The sequence below is a fragment of the Bos indicus genome, chromosome 3, assembly GCF_029378745.1.
Source record: "Bos indicus isolate NIAB-ARS_2022 breed Sahiwal x Tharparkar chromosome 3, NIAB-ARS_B.indTharparkar_mat_pri_1.0, whole genome shotgun sequence".
Taxonomy (NCBI): Eukaryota; Metazoa; Chordata; class Mammalia; order Artiodactyla; family Bovidae; genus Bos; species Bos indicus.
The window spans coordinates 117674904-117687302 of record NC_091762.1 but is presented as its reverse complement, the minus strand read 5'-3'; the positions used below and the strand labels follow the sequence as shown (position 1 = coordinate 117687302).

Below are 12399 nucleotides of genomic sequence, written 5' to 3'. Positions count from 1 at the left end.
CCCCACCCCCACAGCAGGCACGGACACCCGGTGCCCCCACCAAAGCAGAGACTAGAAAAGCCACAAGGTGTCCAGAACAGATCGCGCCTCTTATTAGCTCATCTCGTTTCTGACAGTCGTTTCCTCAGTGTCATCGTGAAGTTCTCTGCCCTTTTCAATCACACATTAAATGTGTTGTTCAATTAAAAAAATCACTCCTATGTAAATGTCTCCACAGACAACATTTGACGTGAATCAGACACCCCAGGGCATCTGTGGGGATCCCAGAATCCTCCCGAATACACCTGGGAGGGAAGGGGTGTGAGGGATGGAGGCTCACCCACCCCGGGGATGACCCGACCACAGGGCGCCTGCGGCTGACTGAGGAGCCGAGACCCTGAGCGAGAGATCAGAGGGAAGGGGCGGCAGGGACCCGGGGGTGACGGGGAGGCGCCCAGCGACCAACGGCCGAGGAACCGGCAGGTGACCAGGGGGATGGGCAGGGAGGGAAGTGCGGGGTGCCCCACGGGAAGCGGGCCTGATCGCAGCAGCCCCCGCCTCTGGAAAGGCCTTGAGGAGGGTCCGGGGTGAGGCGACACTGCCCTCTCTGCAGACAAGTGCGGGGAGGCCAGGACGGCCCCTGAAAATCACGCTTCCTATGTTCATGGTAGCAGCTGGTGATAAATGCTAGGATTTTATCTTTCGGATAAAAATGCCACCTTCCAGGAAGGGGGTGCCCGTGACAAGCTCGCCCGTCTTCCCAGAGGGGAGCAGGGAGGCGGCCACGGCGTTTCCCCTTCCTCGGGTGCTGCGGGGCGGCGGTGCCATCGCCGGGCCCTCAGCACAGGGAAGGGGCTCCCGCAGGCACTAGGCCTGGCCCTCCAGCCGGGCCACCGCCTGCTTCAGGTCCTGCACGACGAGGTCCACCTCAGCCCGGGTGCTGCTGCGGCCCACGCTCAGCCGGATGGCGTTCCTGGCCACGTCGACAGGGACGCCGCAGCTCAGCAGCACTGGGGACGGCCTGCGGGCGGGAGCCGGTCAGCCCATGGGACTCAGCTCTCCATGCTTCCAGGGTGGCAGGGTGTGGTGTCCCCCTGGAGGCAGCCACAGGCCCCTCCCCGGGAGAGGCCTCCCATCCCCTCGGAGTTTAACGGGCTTGGTTCTCAGAGGGGCTGCGCAGCCACTGCTGCGGCTGGGGGCTGGCCTGCTGCGCCAAGGAGGCTGCGGCCCCTGGTCAGTGGTGTGTGGTCTCCCACAGCCCCGGCCTCCCTCGAGTGAGGGCCCCTGCTCGTCAGGACCCAGCCCTGCTCTCTCCAGAGCACAGGCTGCCTCATCCGGCTCCCCTCCCACCTGCAGGCCCCCCCACCCCCGCAAGAAAGCAGACCCCCTTCCCTTCCTCCCACCAGGCTGCTCCCAGGGCCTGAGCCCCCACAGCGGCCCCTCCTGCTTCTGTCTGCTCCTGGCAGGGGGAGCGATCGGAACTCAAATCTGTTCCCGATTGTCTTGAGGCCCTGGCTCTCCAGCCCGGCCCCCGCCCCACGCTGAGACGCTGCCGCATCTCCAGGGCCAGCCCAGCTCCCCCAGCCCTCCAGAGTGCCTGTGATGCTCCCTCACCCCCGGTCCCTGCCAGGCCACAGAGCTCCCTGCCGCCTGGTGCAGGGACGCGCCCCAGATGCCGCGGCCACGCTGTGTGGAGCACTCACCGGTCCCCGAGGTCCGAGTGGCAGGCGGCCCCCACGCTGGCCAGCAGAGTCCGGCACTGAGCAAGCACCGCGCGGCCTGAGGAGACAGAGCACAGGCCACTGAGGGCAGGCTGGGCGGCGGCCGCCTCTCTTCCCTGCTGCCACCTGGCGAATCCCAGGGCACAGGCCTCTCTGGCTGCGGGGTGGGGAGCCACTGCGGGACCTGGGGGAGCGCCTCCTCCTGCCGCCGCCTCCTCCTGAAACCAGCCTCGAGGATGCGGCACCCTGACCAGGCTGGCATCCCGACCAGCCGCCTGCTGAGTGCTGTGTTGGCCTGGTAAGAATGTCCATCCTGACGTCTCCGTGTGTTAACGGTGGAGACACCGGGAGCTGCCTTTGTTAAGGCTTTGTTAAGCCTTCTTCCTTCACAAGCATGGAGATTGAAAAAAAACAAAAACACACTGATGGAATTTCCCAGCGGTCCAGTGGCTAGGACCCCACGCCTTCCCTGCCAGGGCCTGAGTTCGATCCCTGGTTGGGGAACTAAGCTCACACAAGCCCCACGGTGTGGCCAAAAAAAACACATCAGTGAGGGCTGATTTAATCAGAACAAGGAACCTGTCTCGTTTAAATTAACACAGGCCCTCAGAGAATATAAAGTCTGCCCCAGAAAAGGGGGAAAGGTACTTGAGGAACTCCCCTCCCACAGCCTCCTTCCCAGAGAGGACGCATTCAGTCCAGTGACGGCCGCCCTGGGGCTCCTGCATGGTCCGAACACGCTGCCCGTTCCCTGGAGTGACCCAGGAGACCCTCAAGGCGACGACCTCGGCTAAGAAGTGAAAACTGAGCTGCAGTTCGGTGTTCTCTGGGCCCCCGGAGCCCCCTCCCAGACAGACAGGATGCTCTGCGCCCTGGACTCCAGCCTCAGGGACTCGGGCGTCTGGGGGACGAGTCATCCGAACCGGAACCTGAGCCCCAGGGTTTCCACTCGGGAAGCGGAGGCGGTGATGGCGGAGCCGAGGAGGAGGCGCACACCTGCGTCAGCCTCACCCCAAGCCGGGCTTTAGTAGCTTGCCTCTCCTTCCCCACCGCTCACAGTGTTCTGTAAAAACTGCGGCAGAGCTGGGCCCAGCGGCCTGACCTTTTGCTCATCTGACCTTCCCTTCCATCTTTGGCGTGGGCCCCTGGGGGTGCTGAGCGCCTCTGCCTCCGTGGTCTCAGTGCCCCAAGCCGGTCAGCAGCTGTGATCAGAGCCCCTCGGACAGCGCCCGGTGGGCCGATCCTGCCCTCAGCCCCCGACCAGCCCCTCGACGGCCCGAGCCGGCCCTCTCCTCACCTTGGAGCTGGGGTCCCCGGATGGAGAAGTTACAGGTGTTGGGGAGCCGCTCGGCGCCTGGAAACTGGCTGTTCAGATGGATTCTCTCACCAAATTCAGCCTGAAAAACGCACAAAATGTGTCATGTCTTCGAAGCCCCCCTCCTCACAACTGTTTGAACTTCAGACTTTCTGGAAAACAAAGCCTCGCCCTCAACACACAGAGTGATTGTTCTTTCTTGTTGTTTAGTAGCTCAGTCCTCTCCGACTCTGTGGGACCCCATGGACTGTAGCCCGCCAGGCTCCTCTCTCCCTGGGATTCTCCAGGCAAGGATACTGGAGTGGGTTGCCATTTCCTTCTCCAGGGGGTCCTCCCGACCCGGGGATGGAACCCCGTCCCCTGTACTGGCAGACGGGTTCTTTTACCATGGAGCCCCAGGGAAGCCCCACAGAATTATTATTTTATCTGTAAGCATCTCCTTATAATACTCAGGGAGACTGAGTGTGAAAGGCAAGGTAAATTGGAAAAGAAAGATTCTGAGCGCACTTGGGTCTTCCAGAAGCATCAGGTGTCTTGTCCCTGGTGTTTCGGTCCCGCGTCCACCCCCCGGGCTCCGGGCACTTACCGCCAGCCTCTCCTCCAGGTAGTCGCGCACACCCCGCATGTGGGCCTCGTAGGCCTCGCCGTTCTCCGCCACCAGCTCGGCCGCCTGCGGACACAGGAGGGTGTGGGTGATGATGGGCAGGGGTGGGGGGCAGACAGCAGCGGAGGTGCTGCTTCCTGAGGGCAGAGGCGATGTCGCCTCCAACTGCTCCTCCCCGGGCCTCACGGACACGCGCCGCGTGCCGACTGCCTGCCCTTCACTTGTCGACTGGCATCTGACAGCTGTCAGGCGTCCTGACGCCCGGGGCCCTGCGGAGTCCCCAGTCAGTGACCGGAGGCTGTCCCTGTCCACTCTAGAGACAGACAGACAGGACGGAGGAAGAGGCGGCCGTGTCTGCCCTCAGGTGGGCGCCCTGAAGAGAGTGTAGAGCCCGGGGAAGGGCGTTCCGGGCGGAGGCCGAGGAGGGAAGGGCGAGCGCTCCTGGAACAGTGTGAGCGGGAGGATGGTGCCCAGAGGCCTCGTGATGGCAGGTTCTGAGCCGAAACCTGGATGCTGAAGCCGGGTCGGAGCCGCCTGACCTGTGTGTTCACAGCTGGGTGCTCTGTGGAACATGCACGAGGCGTCCACACAAAAGGCGGGGGAGACCTGGCCTAGGCTCGGTGGAGATGGACAAGGGGCAGGTCTTCATCTGTGGCGGAGGCTGGACGGACGGGACCAGCTGCCATGTCAGGTGCAGGGGGCGAGGATGGGGAGGACCAAGGCCACCTCCTGGGTTTCTCAGCAAGAGCCCGGGTGGCAGGGGGCACCCTGGGGAGAGATAGCAGCACACGTTGAGGGCCAAGAAAGCAGGTGGGGACCTAGGGCTCCCCGGAGGTCAAGGTCTGCCTTGCGATGGCAGATGGAAGACCGGAACCCAGGCTGGCGTCAGAGCCCCGGGGTGGGGGGGATGAGCACCAGGCCGGGAGAGGGGGCTGAAAGAGAGGAAGCAGAGAAGGCACTTGGCCGGGGCGGGGTCGAGAACTGGCCCCACGTCTTCTGGAAGTCACAGAGCAAATGGGGGCCTTCTCTGAGGCTTCAGGGGAGCAGAGCAAGCAGCAGGCCAGGCCTCAGGAGGAGGGGGGTGCGTGCAGGCCACTCCATGGGCCGAGGACACAGGAAGGGGAGTGTGAGGATGCGGGGGTGGGAAGGGGACGACAGCAGGAGGGGCCTGCCTTCAGCCCCACGGGGAAGGGGCAGAGAGTGCCAGGAGACCTGGACTTGGCCTTGGTGGGCGAGGACACAGACGCCTCCCGGGGAAGGTGAGCAGAGTGTAGGGGGGGTCCTAGCCTCAGTGCACCGAGGGGCTCCAGGCTGAGCAAGGGGGCGACGATGGTGGGCCCCCGCTCCGAGTGAGGGCAGGGTCAGAGAGGCTGTGTGCGGCCAGGGAGGGGCCGCAGCTGCTGCTGGGCCGCCGGCTGGTCCTGGGAAGGAGCCTCCTTAAGAGGCTGCACTGTGCCCCTGTCTTCGGGGGAGGGGCAGCCAGGCTCAGGCGGGGGCGGGGGGAGCAAGGTGTGTGTGGGGGGCGCGGGGGCGCGGCGGGGGCGGGGGGCGGTGCAGGGGGCGGGCAGCAGGACTGGGGACTAGCAAGCCTGCGGGAATGATGTCGCTGTTTCTTATGTTAGACGACTCGAAAAGAGAGCCTGTTCCTTTCAAATGCTAGGCACCTGAAACCCACTCCACGGATCCTAAAAAGCATGTCTCCAGGTTGATAAATAAAATTCGAGGTTTCTCTTATTAATACATTGGTCCGTTTATTGGGGTCATGAACGTGACCTTCTCTGAAGCCGGGGCAGCCCATTGGAGTGGCTGGGAAACTGCTGTGAGCCCACAGAACGTGCCCAGGGGTCTGCCCTGGCCCTGCACAGACGAGACCCGGGACTTCCCCGAGTCACTGTGGCATGAGAGGGCTGTGTTATTCTAATTTCGGCCTTGGACTCTGGTTCTGATGTCGAGCTCCCAAGTCCCTTGGAATTTCCTGGATGACAGGAGTGCTTCCTGCTCTAATGAGGTGATTCTGGGTGGGCTTCTAGGTGGGGGCTGGTCACGGAACCGGGATTAGAAGCGTGGGGTTTTCAGTGCCCCGGGCCCCACATCCAGAGAGCGGAGAGGGGCTGGAAAAGGAGTTAATGATTGAGCGAATCCTCCAGTAAAACCCCGGGAGGAGGGCTTCAGAGAGCTTCCAGGTTGCTGAGCACAGAGGTGCTGGGAGGGGGGTGCTGGCGAGGGCATGGACGCCCTTCTCACATCCTGCCCTTCTGGGTGTCCACCTGCATCCTTTATCACACCCTTTCATGATAAACTGTTTATTGGGGTCAGTGGTCTAGTTCCTCTGAGTTCTGTGAGCTGTTCTAGCAGACCCACTGAACTCGAGGAGCGGGTCATGGTAACCTCTGATTCACAGCCAGTTGGTCACAAGCACAGGTGGCAATTGGCATCTGAAGTTTTCGGGGGTGGGGGTCTTGTGGGACCGAGCCCTCACCCTGAGGGTGGGCAGTGTCAGGATGGAGCTGAATTGCAGGACGCCCGGCTGGTGCCACGGGTCCTCTCGGTGGGGACCCCGCCCCGCACATGGGGTGAGAGTGAGGAAGAGACACGGGAGGAAGACTGAAGTTCCCCTGCACGCTGATGGACAAAGCGAGCTGCATCCGTCCGAGGCCCCCAGGGCTTACCTTCCCAAGGCCGGCAATCATCGGGGTGTTCTCTGTCCTATAAGAGACAAGAGATTCAGTGCCGTTTCCACGCAGAGTAATTAACCAACACCCCTGGAAGATATCCCAGCCATATGAAAGTCAGGTGTTCGAGTAAAGACAGTCACACCAACATCTTTCCTAAACGAGGGCAGCTGCCAGCCCCCAAGCCCTCTATGGTCGTGGCCCGGGGAGAGCAGGTGCAGTGCACTATGGGCAGTCTGCCCTAGCTGTCACTGGCCGGCCAAGTGACAGTTCTTTCTGGACCCTTCCCCTCCCTGCGAGAAACCCCCCTCCGGCCGCAGGCCCCAGAGCCCGTCTCTTCGGTTCCCCTGCCAAACCCAGCCAAGGTCCAGGGACTCAGTCCCCACCCCACTCCCTGCAGCCTCCCAGCTGTAATATGGGGTGGATCTTTGGTGACTAGGGATTTGGGGTGTTGTGTGTGTGTGTGTGCATGCGTGCACGTGCATGGCTGTGCAGGAGGGGACAGAACCCTGACCAGTGGTTCCCACGTGTTAATCTAACAAACTAAAACGACAACGCTTCACTCCATTTCAGGAAAAACCAAAACAGTAACTTAACTTTCCGCTTTCGCTAAATAAAGTTCTCTTAAACCTCTGGAGCTGTTTCCTGCTCGTTTACTAACAGAGAGCAAGGTAAATGGACTCGGATGAACAGCACAGACAGTACAGGAAACAAGGTCCTACTGACCTTGCCTGGACAAGTTTACTGGTGAAGTCTGTCCCTGCGATGGGCTCTGACGTCTGGAGGGGGTGGGGCGGGGTGGACAGGGAAGAGCCAGGAGCTCTGGGCTCCATCCAGGGCTTTGAGACCTCTAATGTCATCCTCCTCTGTAGGATGATGCGGTTGGAGCTAACGCACCGCTCAAGGTCTGTGACCTGGGCTGAGCCCAGCCCTGCCCCTGCCCCGCCGAAGCCCTCCACCCCCACCCAGAGTCATGAGAACCTGCTCCCACACCTGTCTGCCCACGAAGCTGCCCTAAGACTCTGGCACAGCTGCCGTTCCACCTCTTCTCCCTCCCCACCTTGTTCCTGCTGCTGCTGCTGCTGCTGCTAAATCGCTTCAGTTGTGTCCGACTCTGTGCGACCCCATAGACGGCAGCCCACCAGGCTCCACCGTCCTTGGGATTCTCCAGGCAAGAACACTGGAGTGGGTTGCCATTTCCTTCTCCAATGCATGAAAGTGAAAAGGGAAAGTGAAGTCGCTTAGTCGTGTCCGACTCTTAGCGACCCCATGGACTGCAGCCTACCAGGGGACTGCAGCCTACGAGGCTCCTCCATCCATGGGATTTTCCAGGCAAGAGTACTGGAGTGGGGTGCCATCGCCTTCTCCGCACCTTGTTCCTAGTATCTATTTATTTGGCTGTGTCAGATCTCTCTCGCGGCACGTGGGATCTTTGTCAGGGCGCACACTCTCGAGTTGTGGTGTGCGGGCTTAGCTGCCCTGTGGCATGTGAGATCTCAGTGACCGACCAGGGATCGAACCCACATCCCCCACATTGCGAGGCGGAGTCTTAACCACTGGACCACCAGGGATGTCCTTCTTCTTCCTGTTTTTTTTGTTTGTTTGTTTGTTTCCCCTCTCTTCCTGCTTTCTCTTTTAATTAATCTTTTTATTTTGAGAGAACATAGATTCACATGTCTATGTTTTCCAATATTCAAATGTATTGGAAAAAACAGCACAGAGGCACTCTGTGTATCCTGAACTCAGTTGCTAGCACTGCAGGACACTGACCAGACAGAGACACAGCCACCACCACAAAGACCCTCCTGCAGCCCTTCTGTAACCTCGCCCACTGGTCATCACCCACACCCTCAGCCCCGTTCCCTCCTTAACCCTGGAGGACATTTCGAATTTTGTCATGTAAGTGACATCACAGAGTTCATAACGTGGAGGGCTTGGCTGTTTGCATTCGCCAAAATCCTCTGGAGGTTCCTCCGGGTTGTCGTGTGTGTCCGGGTTCCTTCTTCCTCAGCCCTGAGGGGAGTTCCAGAGCACGCACGTGCCCCTGCTTGTTTACCTGCCTGCTTGTTAAAGGACATCTGGGTGGCTTGCAGTTCGTGGCTGTGATGGATAAAGCTGCTAATCACTTTTGGGCACGGGTTTTGCTTGTGAACACGTCTTCACTTCTCTGGGATAAATGTCCAGGAATGAGACTCCTGGGTTGTATAGTAGTTGTGTATTTAGTTTTTCATTTATGTAGTCCAGGTACCAGCCCTTTGGCGGATCTGTCATTTGAAAACATTTTTTCCTAATGTGCAGCTTGTCTTTTTATCCTCTAAACAAAGCCTTCTTCAGGGAAAAGTTTAGATGAAGTTCATCAACTTCTCCTTTTATGGATGCCTGTGGTGTCGAGTCTAACAACTCTTTGCTTAGCTCTAGGTTCTGAAGGTTTTCTCCTAAAATTTTTACAGTTTTATGTTTTACATTTCAGTTCATGATCTATTTTGTTACATTCTATAAGGCGTGAGACTTGGGCTGATGTCTGTCTTTACCTATGGATGTCTAAGCGTTCCAGCACCAAACGTTGAAAAGCTACCTCATATTAGGGGAATTACGGTAGCTTATATTTTTTGATGAAGTAGTCCACTCTTCATATCAAATACATGTATGTGAGGTTCTTTGTAGCATTCCGTTATTCTTTTTGATAATAAAAAGAATTTTATTCTGTGGGCTCTTCTAGGGCCCATAGTGATATCTTGTTTCATTCTCGATAATGGCAATTTGTTTCTTCTCTCTTTTTTTGGTCAGTCTTGCTAAAGGTTTGTCAATTTTATCCATGTTTTCAAAGAGCCAGATCTTCAATTCATTGATTTTTAAAAGTGATTTTTGTTCATAATCTCAGTGATTTCTGTTCACATCTTTATCATTTAATGCTTTCTGTTTGCTTTGGCTTTATTTTGGTCTACTCTTTCTAGGTGCTTCAGATGGGGGCTCAGTGATCTGAGATTCGTCCCTTTATCTAACATGTGCATTTAGTGCTCTAAGTTTCCTCTCAGCCAGCCTTTAACTGTGTCTCACAGATTTTGATAAGTGTATTTTCATTCATTTCAGTAATTTGCCCCATGGATTACTCATAAGTGTGTTGTTTCTAAGTATTTGGAGATTTTCTTATTATCTTTCTGTTATTGATTTCTAGTTTGATTCCACTGTGGTTAAGGAAAACACTCTGTGTAATTTCAGTTCTTTAAATGTGCTGAGGTTTGTTTGATGGTACAGAATATGACTTATCTCAGTGTATATTCCGTGGCACTTGAAAAGAATGGGTATCTTACTGTTGTTGGGTGGAAAGTTCCAAACATGTTGATTAGATCCTGTTGATAGGCGTTTGAGTTCTTCTATACCCTGGCCAATTTTCATCTAGTTGTTCTATCCATAGCTGAGGGACGGGTGTTGGAGTGTCCATCCATAACTGTGGACTCGTCTTCTTTCCCTTTCAGTCCAGGCTTTGTTTTCTCATGTGTGCTGACGCTGCACTGTTCAGCGCACCCACATGACGATGCCGTGTCTTCTCAGTGAGCCGACTCTATTCCTCTCACCCTATGGTCATTGTCTGTGCTCTGGAGTCTCCTTTAGCTCATGTTATGCAGATAGGTCTGCTTTCCTTAGATTAAGATATACATGATACACTTGTCCCCAACTTGCTATATTTGAAGTGAGTTTCTTAGAGACAGCATATGGTTAGATCAGTTTTCAAAAACTTATTCTGCCAACCTCTGCCTTTTAATTGATACATTTATTCCATTTATATTTAATGTAATAGTTGGTATTCAGTCTTAAGTCTGCCATTTTTTCAGTTTGTTCTATTTTTTTCTCTGTTTTCTTTTTCCTACTTTTCTATGAGTAACTTAAACAGTTTTCAGAAGTTCAAGAATAGAAAATGTACCTCTTTATACATCTGTTATTCTTCCCCATTCATAAAATAATCATCATAAATATTTTTTCCACTTACATTAAAAAAAAATTATTTGTTTGTTTTTGGCTGTGCCAGGTCTCTGTTGCTGCAAGGGGCTCTTCTCCAGCTGTAGCGAGCAGGGGCTGCGCTCCGCCGCAGCGCTTGGGCTTCTCCCTGGGATGGTTTCTCTTGCTGTGGAGAGGGCTCTAGGGTGTGTGGGTTTCAGTAGCTGCAACATGCAGGCTCAGGAGTTGTGGTGCATGGGGTTAGCTGCCCCACAGCATGGGGGATCTCACTGGACCAGGGATCAAACCCATGTCCCCTGCATTGGCAGGTGGACTGTTAACCACTGGACCAGTAGCGAAGCCCCCTGCAATACATTTTGACCCACATCAGACAGTGCTGTGATTTTTGCTTAGGCCATCAAATGTAATTTAGAAAACTCAAGAGGAGAAGGAAAGTCTATTTTATTTACCTATATTCTTGCTTTTCTCTTTTCTCTCTGCTGTTCCAAGTTTCCTTCTTTTACTGTTTCCTTTCTGTGTAAAGAACTTCTTTAGTCATTTTTAGCATTTAGGTTTTCTGGTGACAAATTCTGTTAGTTTTCTCTTTCATCTGAAAACATCTTGATTCCTTCTTTGTTCCTGAAGGATATTTCTCCCGGATGACATGACTCTGGATTGACAGGCCTTTTCTTTGAGCACTTGGAAAATTCTGCCTCACTTCCTTGGGCCTCTGTGGTTTCTGATGAGTAATCCACTATCATTTGAATTATTTTTCCCTAGAGATAAGGAGTTGTTTATTTTTTCCTCTGGTTGTATTAAGGATTTTTCCTTTGTCTTTCACTTACGGAAGTTTATTTTCTGTATCTTAGATTTCTTTTGGTTTACCCTGGTTGGGTTTTGTTCAGCTTCTTGAATCTCTGAATTTGTCTCTTTCCAAATTTGTCTCTTTGCCAAGTTCTTTTTCATCCCATCCTCCTTCTCCTTGCCCTCTCGGACCTCAGTGAAATGCATGTTAGATCTTCTATTCGTCCCACAGGTCTCTCCGGCTCTGATCAATTTTTTCCAGTCTTTTTTTTTAATATTGGTTAATTCTGTTCTTTCAGTTCACCGAGTCTCTTCTTCTGTTGCCCCATGCTGCTGGTGAGCCTGTCCGTGGCCTTTTTACTTTGGTTGTTGAAATCGTTTGTTCTAACATTTCAGTCTAGCTCTTCTTCTTTGCTGACACTTTCTATTTCTTCTGTTTCAGGTGTGTTCATAATAGGTCATTAAAGCATTTTATTGTTTTTGCCTTAAAACCTCCTGTGAGTCAATTCTAATATCTTTGTCATTTCAGTGTTGGCATCTATTGATAGTCTCTTGTACGATGAGCAATTTTTAACTGAAACCTGAACGTCTGTATGTTATTTTATGATTCTCAATGTTTGTTAACCCTTCTGTAGTAGCTGGCATTTTCTGACCCTGCTCATCACTGCCAGGCAGGGGCAGACGTCTGGGGTCCCGGCTCAGTCCAGGTCAATACCCAAGAGGAGGGGGCACCTTGCTGGTGACGGATGTGGGCCGAGGCCCAGGGTCCCCACGGGTCCCGCTGACACCAGGTGGGGGCATACCGCTGTGGCAGGGCAGACGTCCTGGCTCCTCCCTGGGCCCTGCCTGGGTCCCCACGGGCCCCGCTGACACCGGGGTTGGGGGCGGGGGTGCGCACCGCTGTGGCGGGGCAGGCGTCCTGGCTCCTCCCTGGGCCCTGCCTGGCACTGGAGGGTGTGGCTTCCTGGCACAGTGTGTGTGGGCGGAAGTCTGGGCCCCCTGGCACCTCCGTGGTGCAGGTGCGGGTGGAGGCAGGCGTCCATGGTGAGGGCTGGAGGACAGCTGGTGTTGTCTAGAAGCCCTCCGTCTTCTAGGATGTCCTTTCCCTGCCCCCAGCTGGAGAGCAGGCTCGTTGGGCTCTCTTCATCAGCCCTTACTGGTGTTTCTGAGTCGCTGGCTTCTTCCGCTCTAGCTCTGGAATAAAGGAGGCAAAAGAAACCCCAGGGACCCAGCGCATGTCTGGTCTCCCTCTTGTTATCACTTTTCTGACAACATGTGTGGTGCTTGTCCTGCTTCCACTGCCCGAGGACACAGGAGCTTGTGGAGAGGAAGCCAGATGCTCCCACGTGGCCCTGTGCACCCCCAGTC

At 55.2% G+C, this 12399-nt stretch overlaps 1 protein-coding gene across 3 annotated transcripts in view; it reads right to left on the bottom strand.

Moving 5' to 3' along the window:
• Positions 1 to 70: 70 nt before the first annotated feature.
• The window catches only part of SCLY (selenocysteine lyase), a 30598-nt gene continuing 18269 nt past the window's right edge, over positions 71 to 12399 (bottom strand). For all 3 annotated transcript variants that reach the window (XM_019958011.2, XM_019958012.2, XM_019958010.2), the window contains exons 8-12: positions 6289 to 6325; positions 3602 to 3685; positions 2998 to 3097; positions 1683 to 1758; positions 71 to 1000 (exon numbers count right to left, since the gene is read on the bottom strand). In XM_019958011.2, coding sequence (XP_019813570.2) covers positions 847 to 1000; positions 1683 to 1758; positions 2998 to 3097; positions 3602 to 3685; positions 6289 to 6325 — 451 coding nt within the window. In that variant the 3' untranslated portion in view covers positions 71 to 846. The remainder of the gene's footprint in view (positions 1001 to 1682; positions 1759 to 2997; positions 3098 to 3601; positions 3686 to 6288; positions 6326 to 12399) is intronic.